Source organism: Acipenser ruthenus, chromosome 14 (assembly GCF_902713425.1).
Source record: "Acipenser ruthenus chromosome 14, fAciRut3.2 maternal haplotype, whole genome shotgun sequence".
In the NCBI taxonomy this organism is placed as follows: domain Eukaryota; kingdom Metazoa; phylum Chordata; class Actinopteri; order Acipenseriformes; family Acipenseridae; genus Acipenser; species Acipenser ruthenus.
This window is the reverse complement of record NC_081202.1, coordinates 4,405,568-4,426,362: the sequence shown is the minus strand read 5'-3', so window position 1 is coordinate 4,426,362 and position 20,795 is coordinate 4,405,568. Positions and strand designations below refer to the sequence as shown.

The 20,795-nt window shown below is 39.1% G+C and overlaps 1 protein-coding gene across 6 annotated transcripts in view; it reads right to left on the bottom strand.

The window, feature by feature from the left end:
* LOC117419431 (leucine-rich repeat-containing G-protein coupled receptor 5-like) overlaps nt 1-20,795 on the bottom strand; it is a 61,286-nt gene that overhangs the window by 18,137 nt on the left and 22,354 nt on the right. For 3 of the 6 annotated variants that reach the window (XM_058985628.1, XM_034926173.2, XM_034032166.3), the window contains exons 2-4: nt 14,299-14,370; nt 7,110-7,181; nt 2,911-2,982 (exon numbers count right to left, since the gene is read on the bottom strand). In XM_058985628.1, the coding sequence (XP_058841611.1) occupies nt 2,911-2,982; nt 7,110-7,181; nt 14,299-14,370 (216 nt within the window). The remainder of the gene's footprint in view (nt 1-2,910; nt 2,983-7,109; nt 7,182-14,298; nt 14,371-20,795) is intronic. The other 3 variants (XM_058985630.1, XM_058985629.1, XM_058985631.1) reach the window with 3 other exon arrangements.

The following is a 20,795-nucleotide window of genomic DNA, read 5'->3' as shown; positions in this document are numbered from 1 at the left end:
TTTGCTATGCTTTTACGATGGGAATCTTTTGTTCGGGATGGGTAAAAAGTGAGTGCCCTTTGCTGAGTTTCAGACCATCTGCACTGCCTCTCCACAAGCTTTTCATTGTGGTGTCTGTTATCACTGCTCACTCCTACAGAAGTCGTTCAGTGCGTTGCTATATTTAAGGAAAGTCACCAAGCCCCTCCCCCTGACAATATCGTAGTCCCAGCTAATTAGATAACAAGCAGTTGCACATTGCTTCAGTGTTCTTTGTGCAGGTGCATTTTGGTTCCAGAATGTGCATTTTGGTTCTAGAGTGTGCATTTTGGTTCTAGAGTGCTCTTTTGGACATTCCTAACCAGACTCTCTTTTTGGAGGGAATTTATTTGGACTTTTTCATTCTACACCTAGGATATTACTACAAAAGCATAAAGTTTCAAAATGCACGAGTAGATGTCTCACCATCTCCGAAAAATAACTTAACAGATTCAGAAAGTTTACTTACTTATTTATTTGTAACTTTTCCTGTCGTAAAAATATAATATATGAGTTATAGGTTATTTCTCGGGGTATTTAACTGGCTTTTATAGGCGACAAAACGTTCTATGAAAAGTATTCGTATTTTAATCAGATTCATGTTTTGCAGGTTTACAGACACACAAGACCAGCAATAACCTAATGTTTACCAAAGTTACTAAAGATAAACATCGATAAATGTGTATTATAACAAAACAGAAATGAAAATACTTTTTACTGACAGTATGTGAAATATTAAAAAACAATGACTAATTATTATTTATATCAATAGGGATTGTGGGATATGCATGTTATACCCTTTTTTTAAGGCTATCACTTCCAGGGAGGTCTGCGCATTCTTCACCAGCATGGTAGTAATTTCTGTAATTTCTTGTGTTGACATTTGCTGTAGGGACATAGCTTTTTGACACAGGTTTCTGGCAGAAACACAGCTTCTCTGTTTGCTGGTGAGCGTCAATCTCCGGCCTAACATGTGAACCGCTGTGTGGTATTTATAAACAGAGCTGCACATTGTTTATCAGGGGTTATGGTTTTGCTGTGTCTAACATTGCCAGGGATACATTTTTAATCCGATTGTTTTTCATCAAGACTTTTTTTCATTGGAATTCCACAGTTATATCAGAGCCAGAAAGAATCATGAAGACAAGTACGTTTTCAATAGAGCTCTACAAATATGGAAATAGTATTTCCAGTTTTTAATGGACAATTGTATTTCAAGCAGTGTTGCAGCTGTGGGAAATTTTGATACAGGTAGGCTACAAATACTTTTAGGTGACTACTCTTTTAAAACATGAAAAATAATCTATAGAAAACAGTATCTCCTTAAAAAATATATAAATTAGTGAAGAGACCTTCTACTGTACAGTGAAGTACAGCGCGTGCATAATTTACTGTCACCGTGGCCTGAATAAACCTAATTTAAATAACGCGACTTATTAAAAAAAAAAAAAAAAAAGTTATTCCTTATTGTCAGTGGGAGATGGGAATGTGTGGATTACTGTTACCTGCTAATTACCAAGTAGGTTTATTTAATATAAGCAGCTGTATAATTATTTGACACATAACCAAGCAAAAGAGCTTATCCTGCAGTAATCTACTTACTCTCCCAGTTGAACCGCTCTGACTCTCACGCTGCAGGTCTGAGTCACACCTGGTCAGAAAGCTGGATAAAACAGCAGGGCAATTCCCAGCTATTGTGTCCAGATGAATAACTGTGTTCATTTAGTTCAGATGTGAGAAAGCCTTTATTATTATTATTATTATTATTTATTTCTTAGCAGACGCCCTTATCCAGGGCGACTTACAATTGTTACAAGATATCACATTATACATTATTTCACATACAATTACCCATTTATACAGTTGGGTTTTTACTGGAGCAATCTAAGTAAAGTACCTTGCTCAAGGGTACAACAGCAGTGTCCCCCACTGGGGAGTGAACCCACAACCCTCCGGTCAAGAGTCCAGAGCCCTAACCACTACTCCACACTGCTGCCCAGTGCCTTTAAACCCCTCAGACTAACTGTGCTCTCCCCAATTGTCAGAATGGTTTGGAAACAACATGAAGCTACAGAGCAGTATTACTAAAGATCATTTGGAAAGAACAAAAGGCATCCTCGACGCCCTCGATCCAATAACCCTGCTTTCAGCAGATAGTACCTCTAGTGTACTCCCCCAGGGATCTTTCATCTGCTCTGTCTATTTTACAGCTGTTTCGCTCTCCCCATTCACCACTGCCGCTCTTGTGTTTTAATGGTCACTGGATACCACTTGCTTACTTGGACAACAGAACCCCGAGTCTTTCTCTTCCTGCGCTTTGTACAGAAGGAAGCATTTAGGTAACAAAGGCACCATAAAAGAAGATGTCATGTTATTTAGGAAGTCCTGTACAACATGCATCAGAACCTGGAACTGCAACAATGGTCTGTCTGTTCACCTGGCCTATCTTTGGACATAATGCTTATGGAATAATGTGATCTTAGTCAGATATTCTGCATGCGTTTGAAAAAAAAAGGAGACAAAAAACAACAGATAGATTGCAGCTTGGCTTCCCTGAAAGGCAGGCTGTATAGAATTCCCTTATCTCCTTTTTTTTAGTTATCAAAGGTAAGCTTTCTTTCTATCCAAGTCGATTTAGACTCACTCTGCTACCTCCCCCCCAGCTTTACCCCTCACTTCATATGATAATTAAAAGACAGAGCTGCTTTCAGCCGATCCAGACTGATAAATGACAAAGAGCGAGTGCGGAAATGAGACTGATGGCCTCTCGGTTCTCAGCGATGGCTTTTAGAGAGAGATACTGCCTGTCAGATTGCTCGTTTCTTTGTGGAGCGAGCTGAAAAGGTCTGGCTCTCTGATTTCAGCAGGAGCAGCTTACTGTAGGGTACTCACAGAGACTGGAGATTACGGAGGTTCTGGAGTGCTTCGCTAGGGACCTGTCTTAACTGATTATTCTGTAGCATTCTGTATAGAAAACAAAAACATTGAAGACAAAGGGTCAATTAGGAATCAGCAGAAAAGAAGTGCCAAAGCAAACAGAGGTCATTATGTGAGCTGAAACTGCCTTACACAGGATAGAAACCATTAGTACACAGTGTAAGGTATGAACCTTTTCAAAACTGGGGAACAACGGGCTCAATATTGGTATGATACTTGAAAGGGGTGTGTGTACAATTGTATATATGGTTTATCTCTTTGAAAAGTTAATTAATAATACTAACTTGCCAGGTGCCACACAGCTACATGATAAGAAGAAAGAAAAGTTAAACAATAACACCCTTAATGAGAAGTTTTCATTATGTCAACCCCAAAGTGCATAACTCTATAAAGGTTGCATTTTAAAAGTAACCCGTTTTCCCTCAACACCCACAACTTGTACATGTTTCAAGCACCTTACTTATGGTGGAGCCCTTCAGTGTGTGCAGTTTCAAAGGTTACAATAAAACTTTTAATTGAAAACAAAAAGTTACACATTCTGGCAGTAAAACGGAAGCAGCAGAACTGTGGCTTCACACTCTCGGCAACGTGGTATCTAGTCTATTTATCCATTTATTTTCCTTTATTCTTCTGTATTGTACATTATCTAATTGCATTTCTTCTAAAACTACAAATTGTAGGTCATTCGTGTTATGATTAATTTTCTGTGTTGAAGCTGTGTGTAATATTTTGTTTTCAATGTTTTCAGATTGTTGTTAAGTCTCATATATATATACAGCTCTGGAAAAATTTAAGAGACCACTGCAAAATTATCAGTTTCTCTGGTTTTACTATTTATAGGTATGTGTTTGGGTAAAATGAACATTTTTCTTTTATTCTATAAACTACTGACAACATTTCTCCCAAATTCCAAATAAAAATATTGTCATTTAGAGCATTTATTTGCAGAAAATGACAACTGGTCAAAATAACAAAAAAGATCAGTGTTGTCAGACCTCGAATAATGCAAAGAAAATAAGTTCATATTCATTTTTAAACAACACAAGACTAATGTTTTAACTTAGGAAGAGTTCAGAAATCAATATTTGGTGGAATAACCCTGATTTTCAAGCACAGCTTTCATGCGTCTTGGCATGCTCTCCACCAGTCTTTCACATTGATGTTGGGTGACTTTATGCCACTCCTGGCGCAAAAATTCAAGCAGCTCGACTTTGTTTGATGGCTTGTGACCATCCATCTTCCTCTTGATCACATTCCAGAGGTTTTCAATGGGGTTCAGGTCTGGAGATTGGGCTGGCCATGACAGGGTCTTGATCTGGTGGTCCTCCATCCACACCTTGATTGACCTGGCTGTGTGGCATGGAGCATTGTCCTGCTGGAAAAACCAATCCTCAGAGTTGGGGAACATTGTCAGGGCAGAAGGAAGCAAGTTTTCTTCCAGGTCAACCTTGTACTTGGCTTGATTCATGCGTCCTTCACAAAAACAAATCTGCCCGATTCCAGCCTTGCTGAAGCATCCCCAGATGAGTCCAATTTTCAGCTTTGCCCAACACCTAGTCGTCTAATGGTTAGACGGAGACCTGGAGAGGCCTACAAGCCACAGTGTCTCGCACCCACTGTGAAATGTGGTGGAGGATCGGTGATGATCTGGGGGAGCTTCAGCAAGGCTGGAATCGGGCAGCTTTGGCATGAATCAAGCCAAGTACAAGGTTGTCCTGGAAGAAAACTTGCTTCCTTCTGCTCTGACAATGTTCCCCAACTCTGAGGATTGGTTTTTCCAGCAGGACAATGCTCCATGCCACACAGCCAGGTCAATCAAGGTGTGGATGGAGGACCACCAGATCAAGACCCTGTCATGGCCAGCCCAATCTCCAGACCTGAACCCCATTGAAAACCTCTGGAATGTGATCAAGAGGAAGATGGATAGTCACAAGCCATCAAACAAAGTCGAGCTGCTTGAATTTTTGCGCCAGGAGTGGCATAAAGTCACCCAACATCAATGTGAAAGACTGGTGGAGAGCATGCCAAGACGCATGAAAGCTGTGCTTGAAAATCAGGGTTATTCCACCAAATATTGATTTCTGAAATCTTCCTAAGTTAAAACATTAGTCTTGTGTTGTTTAAAAATGAATATGAACTTATTTTCTTTGCATTATTCGAGGTCTGACAACACTGCATCTTTTTTGTTATTTTGGCCAGATGTCATTTTCTGCAAATAAATGCTCTAAATGACAATATTTTTATTTGGAATTTGGGAGAAATGTTGTCAGTAGTTTATAGAATAAAAGAAAAATGTTCATTTTACCCAAACACATACCTATAAATAGTAAAACCAGAGAAATTGATAATTTTGCAGTGGTCTTAAATTTTTCCAGAGCTGTGTATATATATATATATATATATACAGTGTTGAATTGATCTTATAGTACATTGAGGTTCAACTAAAAACAAAGTTGTCATAAAAAAGAACACTTTCACAGGAAATTTAATTTTATCATTTTTTCCTTAACATTTTTTTTATGTCACCAACAGATTTATTTATTTTTATGAGGGTCCCACTGAAAAGCCAGATGTCGCATCACAAGTGGTAATAAATTCAAACATACCTCTAGTCTTAGCATCTGCATTTAACTATTAAAGCTTAATGGTAGAGAGGACTGTAAAGGATTACAAGCTGCTCTCGATATCAAAGGCTTTTCGTATTATTAAAAGAGGTAGGAACCGTAACAGAGCCATTCCTGAAGGCTTTTGATATAAATCACACTTCTGCCCGATGTTAGCAGGCCATTTTACCAGATTCTGAAGTGCCTCCCTACTGCTTCACACTGCACCACAGACGACTTTGTTTGTGCTGGAGCTCACTGTGCACATGCAAGTTGCAAGGCTGCTGCAGCTGAGGGAATGCATTGACACCATAATTACTGACTGCCGTTATTCTGTCACTTGATAAGTAGGAAGGGAAAGGCCTATGAACTTGAGAAAGCACCGCAGATGCAATAATCGGTTAATTGTGATGTCTAACAATGCCAGCTCTGATTCACCTGCTTGCTTGAGCATCGGATCAGTTAACCTCAGCGGAGAAACAGAACCCGATTTCAGTGTCCTACCCTGCCTCCTTTCTGCTTGTTACACTGCTGGCTATCTCCTCCCATACCCCTGGAGGCACTTGAGCTACCTAAGGGAAACTTGTGCCGGTCTCAAACATGCTTTCCGACACAGCTCGGATATAAGAAGTTGGTCACTTCCATGTTGATCGTAAATTTGCTGTTTTACAGGAAAACTGCTTATTTTTGTCAATCGTATCGTAACCTTAGTGCTGTTTAATAGCAAACAAAAACAGAAATGAATGAATTTTAATGAAGCCACCCTGTGGATAGACTTACAGTATATGCAAGGGCCACAGTGACTGATCCGGCCCCATACATAATCTCCCAATACAATACAATAAGTCTGTGCTGTCCACTTTGCAATTTGGTTGCTATGTCATGTTAAAAAAATAAATAAATAAAAACACCCTACCCACTAAATATGTTTGATTCTGAAATGTTGTAAGTATTGAAAGTGTACTCTAGAATTCTGGGATTTATCAGTGTTCCTCAGGCAGCACAATCTATACAGAAGGTCTCACGAGCCAGTCTTTGGCATGGAGTACTCAGTGCCTAACTTTAACAGAAGTGCTTCAACTGTGAATGTCTTAATTCTGACTGCATAAAGAGCCTGTGCTAGGCTTAACACCTCCCTAAATGCCAAGATGATGGCATTTCTGGCCAAGCAGCAGTCTGTTATTATTAATAAAGATATGATTTCACTCTCTGGGGAGACTGGCAGGGATGGGATATGTTTTGATGCCACGGATTTACTCAAAATAACAAATAAATATGAAACAGACCAGCCTAGGAATTTCCCAGTCCGATTCCTTTTGAATTTTATTTTGACCTTTTATGCATTTTCACTTTCTTTCTTGATCTGCAAGGAAATCCCTTACTTTTATCAAGCAGTATTCACCCCCAGTCAAGACTTCCTCCCTAATATGATACAGTCCAGGTCGTGACAGCCTCGACGTTGCCTTTTCTAATGGAACCCCATCGACCCAGCCCTCTCTGTGTTGCTGAATGGAAATGGGAGATCTGTTAAACAACACAGGCTTTACTTACAGAACTTTAAGATTGAAAAGGCCAGAGAAGGCTCCCTTGGGGATGTGTGTCAAGTCATTTCCTGCAAGACGCCTGTAGGGGAGGAGAAAAAAAAACAAAGGGAATACATTTCTCGTCATGTGGTTTTAATTTTGTAGGGAAGATAGGCAATAGAGATATAGCCTAACAATAGGTGCCAGAATATGAATTAAAAAAAAAAAATTCATTTCCACTCTCTTCTTCTCTTCTACAGAAAACACATCACCAAGGAAGTAAATCATGTATAGACAGAGAGTTCTGATATTTTCTATTGTATTGAAGTAAAACATGTATAGACAGAGTTTTGATATTTTCCATTCTTGTATTGAAGTAAATATTGTATAGACAGAGTTTTGATATTTTCCATTCTTGTATTGAAGTAAATATTGTATAGACAGAGAGTTCTGATATTTTCTATTCTTGTATTGAAGTAAATATTGTATAGACAGAGTTTTGATATTTTCCATTCTTGTATTGAAGTAAATATAGTATAGACAGAGTTTTTTATTTTTCAATCCTTGTATTGAAGTAAATATTGTATAGACAGAGAGTTTTGATATTTTCTATTCTTGTATTTAATATTCTACAAGGTAACTCATCATAATATTTGTTTTTCCTTTGCTGAAAATCTGATTATTTGTTGACAAAATAATTTACGATCAGATTGATACAATCACTCTTATACTGACTTCCGTGTTTACAAAAACCAAAATGATGCTCAAAGTAAACAGCATTCTGAATTATTAAATACAACCATGAAAAATGCAAACAGGAAATCTGAGTTTCCCATATGGATATTTACATTTGTTTCTGTTTTTTATAAGCTAAATAGATTACATTAAAACACAAGTGGGTGTCCTTTGGTTAAAAAATGTCAAAGAAAGAAAAGCCATGGTTTTATTTTCCATTGTTTTTAGCTTGGTTAAAAGTGGATCTGCCGGGTCAAAATGCCTTTAAACTAAAAGCATTCACAGGTTTATTTTGGTATCGGATACATGTCGACACCTAATCCTAGGACAGCAAATATTGGAGTTTTGTTATTTATGTATTTATTTTTAGAGAAAATAAAGTGCCAGACTTGCTTACAGATAATCCTACAGAGTAGAAGACAGGGGGCTGCCAGTAATATATATTTTTTAAAGGAAAATAGAAACTAAATCAAATGCCTTTCTCAAATGAAATGCCTTGTTTTTCTAAGATTACAGTGTGAGCTGCAGTAACTGTTGAAGATGAGGCCTGTACGCAGCCAGGAGACCCTCGATTTGAATCCCAGTCGAGTCACACATTCCATGGCAAAACATCACACCTATAAAACTGGGCATTAACAGGACCCGTCAAAGAAAGAAAACAAACAAATATTTTGATAGGAACCTGTTAAATATTAGGAGGCTGTGTGGTCCAGTAGTTAAAGAAACGGGCTTGTAATTAGGACGTCCCCGCTTCAAATCCCAGCTCAGCCACTGACTCATTGTGTGACCCTAAGCAAGTCACTTAACTTCCTTGTGCTCCGTCTCCAGTGAGATGTTGTTGTAAGTGACTCTGCAGCTGATGCATAGTTCATACACCCTAGTCTCGTGTCTTGTAAAGTATTTTGTGATGGTGGTCCACTATGAAAGGCACTGTATGAAAATAAAGATTAGTATTAAAACTCACCAACACTGGCTCAAGTCTACAAACAATGATTCATTTGTTTTGGCACAGGCTCATTATAAACATGTACGCCACAAAACTGCTTAACTTGTAACGCTGATGTTTGTGTTTGCTGCAATGCCTTTCTCATGGGGTTTCTCAGTACAGGCTGTGGCCAGGGAGCACAATGTAGACCAGGACTAACAGAAGGCTTCTTTTTTTAAGTTGGCTGGCTATATTTTCTGCATTTAGTTTAATATTGATTAGCTTTGTAAGGGTTTTGTTTTGAAAATAGTCTTTATATTAAGAGTATTTAACCATGTGTAAATACAGAAGACGATACCAACTGCCAACATTTTTCATTTTGTAATTCAGCATGTTGTTGCATTGTAACTTTGTTCATATTTGTAATTACTGTCTTATAACAGAGAACGTTTTGCCATCACAATCAAACCAAGCAGCCGGATCTATGGCCCTGATTTAATATTACAATTTAAACCAAACTCCTGTTACTAACATTGTACATCATTGTAAATCTGTATTACTGGACAATTCAGAGGGAATGCAGCCGAGGATTAAACAATAGTCCTTCAGAAATAATAGATAATACAACAGTAGAAACTGAGATATCAAAACTATAAAAGCCATGTGGCAGAATTAGGTTACTACAAGGTAAATGTTATTCTACCAGTTTTACCTAAGAACATAAGAATGTTTACCTATATTCAGTGTCTTGAGACTGTACAGAACAACCCCAAAGACAGCTCTTTGGCAGCCCTTAGGTTTGTGGCACAGTAATGCAGAATAGCGTCTCAAAAAGGCTATCCCTAAGACTGAGATCCAGGAAAATGCCATTTTCACATTACACGTTTATGTCTTCTGGCAAAAAGTTACATGTGGCACTGCAGTGTGTAATAGCACCTCCCACGGTCTAGTAAACGTTTGAAAGATAGAAAAACAAACAAAAAAAACACATTTGGTGAAACACCAAGCGCTAAACTGTAAAAATAAAGGTGTTAAATCTAACTCTGCCTGAGGGAACGTTTCTTTGCTCTGCTGCCACTAGTTTGACAAGTTTACTCTTGAATTACATCTCAAGCAACTCTTTTCTTTCTTTCTTTCTTTATTTGCTTTCATTGAAGTGGTTACAACCACATAGCGTAACATTAAAAAAAAAAGTTAAATAGATTACTGTAAGCTTTGCAAAACTGAACCACATGCTTCTGCTCTATAATATGCAATATTTTTTGGTGTGTTAAGTTGCACAGTGCTTTAAAAAAAATGAGAATAAACCAACCCTCTCGAAAACATGTCATTAATTTTATTTAATTTAACAAACTAAGCATTCCTTTAAACAGTCCTTTACGTTTTCTTATGAGGGCCAATAGTGTCTATTGCTCTGCACTGTATCAGAAAGCATGGATAAAGCATCGTGCCACACAAGCTCATTTATTATTATTGGTCTCAGAGGCAGAATAAACGTTAATCAAGGGCAGTGGTAATTGGGATCTGATCAGGATCCAGTCAACGTGTAAAATGTCAGGAAACAAAAAGCCAAAGGCTGCAGTACATTTAAAACAGTATAACACCAGCAGCTGGCAGAAGGCTAGAGAGGCTATTAGTTCTTATAAGGCAGTGCTTCTGCCACAGGAAACTTAAAGGCGACTCTGCCTTCTGTTTTTCCGAGCTTAGTCGCAGTGTCATTAAAACATGTAATTAGTCGTGTTACTATAGAGACAACTGCTGTCCACTTTGACAAGAACTGCTTGAAAACTGTTCCATATGGTCCCATGTGTTCCTTTAAATGTAACACCTGAAATGTTTAATATTGTAGGTTGTAAAAGTCAGTGTTCGGACTCCATGCTAAGAACCCTGAAAAACAACTTTAAAAATAATACATTACCACGCTGACCTCCTGCTGAAGTTTTTATCCTTTAAAAAAAAAATAATACTCTAACAGCACCGACTATTTTAACAAGCCAAACATCACGCATGAGTTAAAGTAAAAGAGCAATTAGGTAGATGTCAATATCAGTAAGAAAGACTTCCCTGTCCTATTGCTGTATTGAACACTGCCCTGCTAGATCTGTCCTAGACACTGAGGTATATTATTAGTAGCAGTGGCTTGGAAAGCAGAAGGTTCTCAGTGACTTCAAGGGGCATGATAGTGCAAAGGGCTCGTTAGTACCACTCGTGACAAATGGAATACGATACTCCTCTGTTAGCTGGGCAGTGATGCCAACACATACTGTATAACCCATATTTTGGATTGAAAGGCTGGATGTTTTGTCTGTCTGTAACCTCTGATTTGCCAGACTGTCTGCAAGCCTGCATTGCAATTCTGAGCTGTTTGTGTCACATTTGTGTATTCCATTAAACAAGAAAGTAAGAGGCAAACTTGGGAGCAAAAGCATAGCACTCCTGTTCCAATTACTGTACTCTTGACTGCAGAGTAAGTTGTCTGTCTGTCAGTAGATACAGATGGAAATGCATTCACTGCAAAGCTGTTCGGATGTTAATAAGCTGGAACGAGCTACAGATGGGACATGTTGGAAATGACTAATTTCCCTATAAAACACTTTCTAGAGATTATGATTGAAGGAGTTGCTTGTTCCTACACTTCCTTGCATTATCAAAGGGTCCTGTCTTTTCTTTGCTGTGGAACAATTAACAATGTGCCACAGGCCCGGTGGTGTCTGCTCCACAACAAAGTCTCATAAGCAGAACCTACAAATTAAAGATAACAATGCACCCCTTGAGGACAGTCTGGGACGATCCCAGGCTGCATACGCTGCTCCTGAACGTGTCACTTGTTGGACAAGAAGGCATGTGAAGTTAAAATACAAACCCATTTTACAGTCTTGCACATTTTTGTGTAAATGAGCTGTCTGTTTCATTATTTATTCATTTCTAATCTCTCACGTTTTTTCTGTAATATATAAAAGCTACATCTCCCTGTTGCACGTCATGACACAAATATACGACTTGAAAAACACTTTGAACCAGTGATATCCTGGTGGTCCATGGTGGCACTACCACCTATTGACAGTGTTGTGGCAGGTGTAGGCACCATACGCTTATAGCTTTGTCACGGTGCACCTGTGTAAAGCATACAATTGAACTGCACTTTTTTAAAGCTGAAATCTAATTTTCAAAGAGTGTTATTTGAAACTGTGCGAGGCAAAAAGGATTCTTACAACCTCCTAATCAGTGTAGAACAAAGCTTCTGGGTCCCCTGCTGTACTTCATTCCAGTTTGGGACAAAATCACCTGCTTTAGTTCATGAACAATGGGGCCTGAAGTTAAAAAGAAAGAGCCTGAATGTATTGTTTCTTTGTCTGTTAACACACATTTTAAAAGGAAACCGGATATGTCAAGAAAAACTGCCAGCTTTTGTATCTTTGGCTGTGTGGCTGGGTGCTCCGCCCCGTGCTTATTTTGTGCTTTATGTTTTATGTGGTGTGTTATTGTTGGTGTGTATGTATTGGTGCACGGGGTATAATGTGGGCTATGTAGCACGAGTGATTTAAAATGTATATGTGTATTTAGGCACAGGGACTGCACAATCACTTCACGTGCAGATACGATGTGTAATAGTATGTGGGTACAGGGATTGCACAAATTAAATCACATGTCGGGGTTCAAGTGAATGATTAATTAGCAATTGAATCCCGGCACAGATGTATATATAGAGGCACGAATCACTCACGCGGGTTTGAGTGTTCAGTGTGGAGAGAACGGGAGAGAAAGTCGGGAGTAAGCTTTAAAAACCAATAATTACAATTGCTATTCGTGTTGGTCTTACACCAGCGCGATACTCGTTTTATTTAGTATTTCTCCAGTGTTTGTTTTGTCGGTCTGTTTTGGCCATCATGCCATTTTGTGTGCAGTGTTTTGTTTGTTAACCTTTTTGATTTACAATAAACCGGCGCAACAGCGCATTCACTCAACATTAAGTCTTTATAGATTTTCTGTTCGTAAACCCTCATGGTGCCTTCCTGAACTAACCTTGGCTTATGTAAAAATGCGATTGTTAACCAAATGATAATCAGTGCAATGCAATGCACCACCGTGGTAATTCTTTATTACAGATCTGATGGTAGCACGATGGTAATGATAGGCAATTTTAATTGCTTTATACCAATGTGCTGCCATTGTTTTTCAGCAGCTACAGAAGTAGCACTTTCATATTTTGACAACGGTAACCAAAGCAATACATATTGGAAACCAATTGCAGTGCAATTGTATCATATCATTCTGTCAAATCAAAGTCTATTTACTCAATAAAACTGAGTCCAACCCACTGCTCACACATATACTATGCTCATAATCTCAAACTACATTCAGCTATGTAAAAACAAATGTGTATAAAGGCCACAGATTACTGGATTATACAAACAATTCAATCAATAAAGTCAGTAGGAGACTGAGAGTCAGTGTTAAAGGCTTGGAGAAGATGGTTAACAATGGTTCAAATTCAAGGCAGCTACAGCATGCTAAATAGAATCTCAAAGCAAATGTAAAAAAACCCAAAAAAAACAGAGGGAGCAGTTTCCAATGTATGTCATCCTAAAGCCAGAGTCTAAGAATGTGCTGCACATGCTGTACAGTATGTACCAAGTGTCATCCCATGTTAGTGCAGGGGCATCTCCAATGCATACAGTGCTTGTTGTCAATCAAGGGAAAACACAAAAAAAAAAACAGAAATCAGTTGATTATTTGATTTGACATTTTGAATACACAAGCCAGAAATCATTTATAACTCCAGGCTCAAAGCTGATACTTCCCTTACATTTTGAATCATGTATAGGGATTTCAGGTCAATTCAGAAGTATTTAGAAGTAGGGAGGCCCACAGTTACAGTAAAGCTGTCAAATATCATCTTATGCAGATATTCAGTGGTGTGCCAAATCTTGATAACTTCTAAGTGCCAATGGAACTGTGACTACAAGCGTCAAGTTTATTTTTTATTTTTGTTCCTGAGGCCGGTTCGTTAGCTTTGGAATGTGTGTCTGAAACATTTCCCTTGCTTTGTGAAGTGTGCCTGTGTGCTGCGGATAGCCTCAACAATAGCTGACGTTGAAAAGCAAATGTGCAGCGCTTGAGATTACAAAGTAGTTGTGTTTTTGAAAATGTGGATTCAATTGATGCTGCTTCTGCTGCTAGCGTTTTTTTGTTGCTTTGATTATAGAATGCACAGCGTATTTAAATAAAATAAGATCCAGCATTCCAAAATGTAATATCCTGCGTTTTGTTAAATAAATTCCCACAAAGCACTACAGCCCTTAAAAAAAAAGGAGTCTAATTTATAATGTTTTAAATATGTTTGGCACAGCCCCTGTCTTGTTAACCCTTGCCCTGTGGTAGCTCAGTAACTAATTTCTCCTGTGCCAAGTGCCAGCCTGACAGCCTTCCGGCTCTGTTTTATCTGGTTCCCACACAACTATGCTGTATAAAAATAAGAATGTGATGGGTCTTGTTTTGTTTTTCCCCATGCCCACCATTCTCCCCCTGTCCCATCAGGCACAGCAGCAATACTTACAGCTCTTCTAGGAAGTGGAGGTTAAAAAGGGCACTCGTGGGCAGTTGGGTGATGTTGTTCATGCTGAGATCACTACGGGAGAACAGAGACAGTGTTAATATGACATGCCACAACTGCTCTATCCAGCTGTTCATTCCACAAATTGTTAAGTAATACTTCCTGGTAAAAAAAAAAGACACAGCCTTCACCCTCCAACACTGAACACTGGCTGAATGACTCTCTCTGAAATGATATTCCACCCCTTCACCCTCCAACACTGAACACTGGCTGAATGACTCTCTCTCTGAAATGATATTCCACCCCTTCACCCTCCAACACTGAACACTGGCTGAATGACTCTCTCTCTGAAATGATATTCCACCCCTTCACCCTCCAACACTGAACACTGGCTGAATGACTCTCTCTCTGAAATGATAGTCCACCCCTTCACCCTCCAACACTGAACACTGGCTGAATGACTCTCTCTCTGAAATGATATTCCACCCCTTCACCCTCCAAAACTGAACACTGGCTGAATGACTCTGTCTCTGAAATGATAGTCCACCCCTTCACCCTCCAACACTGGCTGAATGACTCTGTCTCTGAAATGATAGTCCACCCCTTCACCCTCCAACACTGAACACTAGCTGAATGACTCTCTCTCTGAAATGATATTCCCCCCCTTTCAAAATGTTTTTCTGAAGTCGGGCTGGTGTGTGGTGAAGGTGGGCTGGGGTTAAGCTCAGAGACTGCATTAGATGTTGCTGCCCAAACACACAGCGTGCACTGAAGCACCTGGCCCTCACCTGAAGGGTTTCTGCGGAGCAGCAACACGACAAAGGATTGGCAGCCCTACTCACGCTCCCTGACCCCTCATATATATATATATATATATATATATATATATATATATATATATATATATATATATATATATATATATAAATATATACAGTATTGTGCAAAAGTTTTAGGCAGGTGTGAAAAAATGCTGTAAAGTATGCTTTCAAAAATATTATATGTTAATAGATTATATTTATCAATTAACTAAATGCAAAGTGAGTGAACAGAAGAAAAATCTAAATCAAATCCATATTTGGTGTGACCACCCTTTGCCTTCAAAACAGCATCAATTCTTCTAGGTACACTTGCACAAAGTCAGGGATTTTGTAGGCATATAGTCAGCTGTATGATTAAACAATTATACCAAACAGGTGCTAATGATCATCAATTCAATATGTAGGTTGAAACACAATCATTAACTGAAACAGAAACAGCTGTGTAGGAGGAATAAAACTGGGTGAGGAACAGCCAAACTCAGCTAACAAGGTGAGGTTGCTGAAGACAGTTTACTGTCAAAAGTCATACACCATGGCAAGACTGAGCACAGCAACAAGACACAAGGTAGTTATACTGCATCAGCAAGGTCTCTCCCAGGCAGAAATTTCAAGGCAGACAGGGGTTTCCAGATGTGCTGTCCAAGCTCTTTTGAAGAAGCACAAAGAAACGGGCAACATTGAGGACCGTAGACGCAGTGGTCGTCCAACTTACTGCAGCAGATGAAAGACACATCATGCTTACTTCCTTTCGCAATCGGAAGATGTCCAGCAGTGCCATCAGCTCAGAATTGGCAGAAAACAGTGGGACCCTGGTACACCCATCTACTGTCCGGAGAAGTCTGGTCAGAAGTGGCCTTCATGGAAGACTTGCGGCCAAAAAGCCATACCTCTGACGTGGAAACAAGGCCAAACGACTCAACTATGCACGAAAACACAGGAACTGGGGTGCAGAAAAATGGCAGCAGGTGCTCTGGACTGATGAGTCAAAATTTGAAATATTTGGCTGTAGCAGAAGGCAGTTTGTTCGCTGAAGGGCTGGAGAGTGGTACACAAATGAGTGTCTGCAGGCAACAGTGAAGCATGGTGGAGGTTCCTTGCAAGTTTGGGGCTGCATTTCTGCAAATGGAGTTGGGGATTTGGTCAGAATTAATGGTCTCCTCAATGCTGAGAAGTACAGGCAGATACTTATCCATCATGCAATACCATCAGGGAGGCATCTGATTGGCCCCAAATTTATTCTGCAGCATGACAATGACCCCAGACATACAGCGAAAGTCATTAAGAACTATCTTCAGCGTAAAGAAGAACAAGGAGTCCTGGAAGTGATGGTATGGCCCCCACAGAGCCCTGATCTCAACATCATCGAGTCTGTCTGGGATTACATGAAGAGAGAGAAGCAACTAAGGCTGCCTAAATCCACAGAAGAACTGTGGCTAGTTCTCCAAGATGTTTGGGCCAACCTACCTGCCGAGTTCCTTCAAAAACTGTGTGCAAGTGTACCTAGAAGAATTGATGCTGTTTTGAAGGCAAAGGGTGGTCACACCAAATATTGATTTGATGTAGATTTTTCTTCTGTTCACTCACTTTGCATTTTGTTATGTATACACACATAATTCAGATATTTTATTTTACATCATGTAATCAAATTAACTACAAAATGATATCGCAAAATTCTACTGGCAGCCATAATAGTAGTATAGTATTTCATGTCAGATTTCAAAATGTCAAATTTTTAATTTCTTTTGCTGTTTTTCATTAAGTATATGGAAAACTACAATTCGGTATGTAATTCAATATATGTATATGCACACATAACAAAGCAGTTTTTGTACAGCAGGATAATATAACAGATGTATTCAACAATAAACAATTAAGGGCCATGCTTCATCCATAACTATAAAACCACAATGTGGCAAACTGAAATGCAACATCTCATTTCCAAAACAGTATTGTCCTGCTTCTCTCTGATTAGCTAGATGGGTTGGTGAATGCATGTGGTGGTCAACTGTCCAACCAAGTCTGGAGCTAGCTTGTGACTGGAGCTCAACATTTCCTGTGTTTTTTTTTTTTTAATTAACGGCGTCGGATTCAAATACTGCTGTCCTTAAACTCATAAGCTTGTTTCGATTGTACTTATTGATGCCAATAAGGGGGTCAACAAACCACCCTTTAAAGAAAACCACCAGCAGAATTAACATTGAGATGTAGGGTGGCAGGATCAGGATCTGTGCAGATATTCAAATAGCCCCCCACCCCACACTCGAATCAGTCTGGAATGCTATGCTTACAGCCCCAGCACTGGTAGACTGGTGCAGTCCGTCTGTACCAAAGCCGCCCCATTCCAGAAAGCACATTTTTTAAAAGGTAGCAATCATATAGCGTTGCGTGTAAAATCTATTTTTAACCAAAACATTTAATAGAAAAACCGGAGTGAAATTACAACTTTTACAACTGCAAACTGAAGGCTTTACGGTTTAACAAGACAAAAAAGAGCATGTTATTTTCCCTGAACAGCATTAAATAGGAGAAATGAGCCACAAAACAAGCACGTAACTCTATACGAGGACGGACAGAGCGGACTTCCTGGTGGGGTTCCACTTGTAATTCCTGGCTCAGGAAACCACCAACTAGCCCAGTGCAACGAGGAATCTAATCAAATATTGTGTGAGGCTACATTTAAGGTGATTAGTTTTAATGGGAGTTTGCAGCAATTTCACAGTTCCTGTGCCTTTCCCATGGGCCTAATGCATCATTGTAATTTCTCCTGGAAACTGGATTAGCAAAAGCCATGAAAACAGACACATCACACCCAAAGCTATCCTCAAAAAGACTACACCCTTGTATTCGCTGCAGTCACCAAGTTTACAGTTGCTGTACACCACAGAAAGGAGGAGACAAAGAAGGAAAAAAAGATACAATCCCACATCTTAAACAACAAACAAAACAAAGAGCTTGTTACATAGTAGCTATTTTTTTTGGCCTAAAGTTGAACTGATAAATATCAATATTGCCTACTTGCTTGGGGGTTGAGGGAATAGTTTACATGTGCATGGAGACTTAATGTCTGGACAATATAGAATGGGTATTGTAAAAAAATAAAAACAAAACAGGAAGAGAATAAAAGTAGATGTATGCTGTGTCCTAGATCCACAATCCTAGATTTAAAGAGTTCGGAGAAGATCTGTTTGATTCCAAGAATGTGCACCTAAGGTCCCCTAAAGGGTGTGCTGAAAGATACTGGTAATTAAAGAGGACATTTTGGTAGGGACTAGGTATGATTTACTGGGCTGCGTTCACAGTGCATTAGTGTAAAGGTAATTACATTGCAGGCCTATGCTTCTACTATACTTGGTTTGTTAATGCTTAATGAAAGCAACCAGCCCCAGCATCTGGAGGAGAAGTACTGTATACAGTAGTCTCTGTGTATGGAAAGACCTCCTAAGAGAACACTTCACCTAAGAGAATACCCTTGTGGTGAAACTGATTTTTCCCCATTGTAAATGCTCAGGCTAAAGGAACAGGAACTTTGCTTAAAAGAACACCTTCTTGGCACCGATAACGATTCATTCACAATGGATACAGTACTGATTTGTAACCCGATAACTCATCATCATCAAACTTAAATTAAAATGGTTTAGTCAGTCTTTATAAAAGCAACTTGTTCCCTGAGCTTTAGAAAACAGGTTGAAAACCCCGTCTAGGACAGGTTTTATTACTGGGGAACTCAGACTCACACACACAGTGTGTCCCATTAACCCATTTTAATCTAGATTGGGGCTGATTGTGATCTCCAGTGGCAACAGTGTTATGCCATGATTTCACTATGCTTTACTTCATCCATTCCACAGTACAGTTTTACAGGGTTGCATAGAAGTGTGAAAACAAAATTTCCAGGTGCCTACTCAAACACCAGCCTTGTCACTCCTATACAAACTTTGGTAACACTTTAAAATAAGTGTCTGTAATTCCAATGTAACTAACACATGATTTCCTACTGATTTCAAATGAAATTCCTATTGAATTCAAAAGTCACAAGCATGAGTTCATGACATACTTTTCATGACTTCATAACATTTCCCTTAATACACATGAAATAATCATGAACACCCCAAATTCATACTTGCTGTATGAGATCACAATCAGCCACAACAGAAGAGAAAGTGTTATAATAGCCTGTTATTGGGTCACCATGCAGTCTAATGTGTAAAAGTGCCTCCTATTTTCTGTTCTGAACACCCTTTATCTAATCTATGTGTGACCCCTGGTCCTTGTTTCTTTTTTCAGGTCGAAAAAGTCCCTTGGGTCAACATTGTTGGTAAGTTCTGCATTGTTCTGAGACACAAGAAGAAGTGGCTTTACTTTAATTCCAGTAAAACCAGTTCAGATCCATTAGATAATAACAGGGTTGCCAGGTGTTACTGGGTTTAAAAAACAGGCCATATCAAAATCAAAATTGATTTCCTACATCAGCACATTATTATTTTGTGGAAAAATACTGTAGTTTGAGCTCTGTCTAATCTATGATGCTGCCTCTGATATTCTAACATATGATAGGGCTAATTTCTCTGTCACACCAACTTCCCGTCTCGTGATTCTGTATAGTACATTCTGTGAAATAACTGCCTTGTAAAACCTTGAGAAAACCTCAATCTCAGTTTAAACATGCAACAGAGAACGTGTCGTTTTTTACATTATGAGCAACAGAATATTGACCCAAATTAAAAGGTTGCAGCAGCCCCAGGATAAAGAGTGAACATAAACAGAGTATCACTTCTGGTCATTCACTTCAAACATAGCCATCAAGACAAAAAGGCAAAACAAGATCTTAACAGCAGTCCCCAGTGTACAGATCCTGAAGCTGTGTGCCACTTTCTAAACATTATTAACAGAGTTATTTATACCAGTGAGTGAGAATACACTGAAGAGAAACTCCAAAACAGGAACTAGACCATTTCACTGATCAGCAGCAGAACAAAAGCTATAATAATGTATATCTATCTATCTATCTATCTATCTATCTATCTATCTATCTATCTATCTATCTATCTATCTGTCTGTCTATCTATCTGTATTTTCCACGTGTGTGTGTGTGTGTGTGTGTGTGTGTGTGTGTGTAGGTGTGTGTGTGTGTGTAGGTGTAGGCGTGTGGGTGTGTAGGTGTGTGTGTGTGTGTGTGTATGGGCAGGTATTACTATCAATGTGCTGAAAAAATTTGAGAAAATGTCCCCACAAAGATACCAACTCCTGAAAAAATGACGTTGTGTCGACGTCCCCACTTTGTAAAACACCTTTTAAGAACTAAATATGACTTCAAAAAAAAAAATTAAAAGTGCCAAAATATTTTGTTTGGTGTCGACTTTCACCCTGTGTGGAGTTTTGTCTGATTGGAGTTAGAAATAGTAAATAAAAAATATAGTTAGAGTCAATGAGAAGTCCCCACAAATATAGGAATGCAAACATGTGTGTGTGTGTGTGCGTGAGTTCGTGTGCACGTGTGTGGGTGTAAATCCAGCTACAGTAAGAGGAAGGCATTTCATTTTCCCTGCACCCAGTCTTGTTTTTTGTTGAAATATGTAGCAGGCAGTGTTCTGTGCTGCACTGCTGTTCGAGTGCAGGTTAAAGCGCTGTAACCAGGAATGCAGAGGCCCCGTAACCGCTTAGTGGTTAAGATGCTCGCTT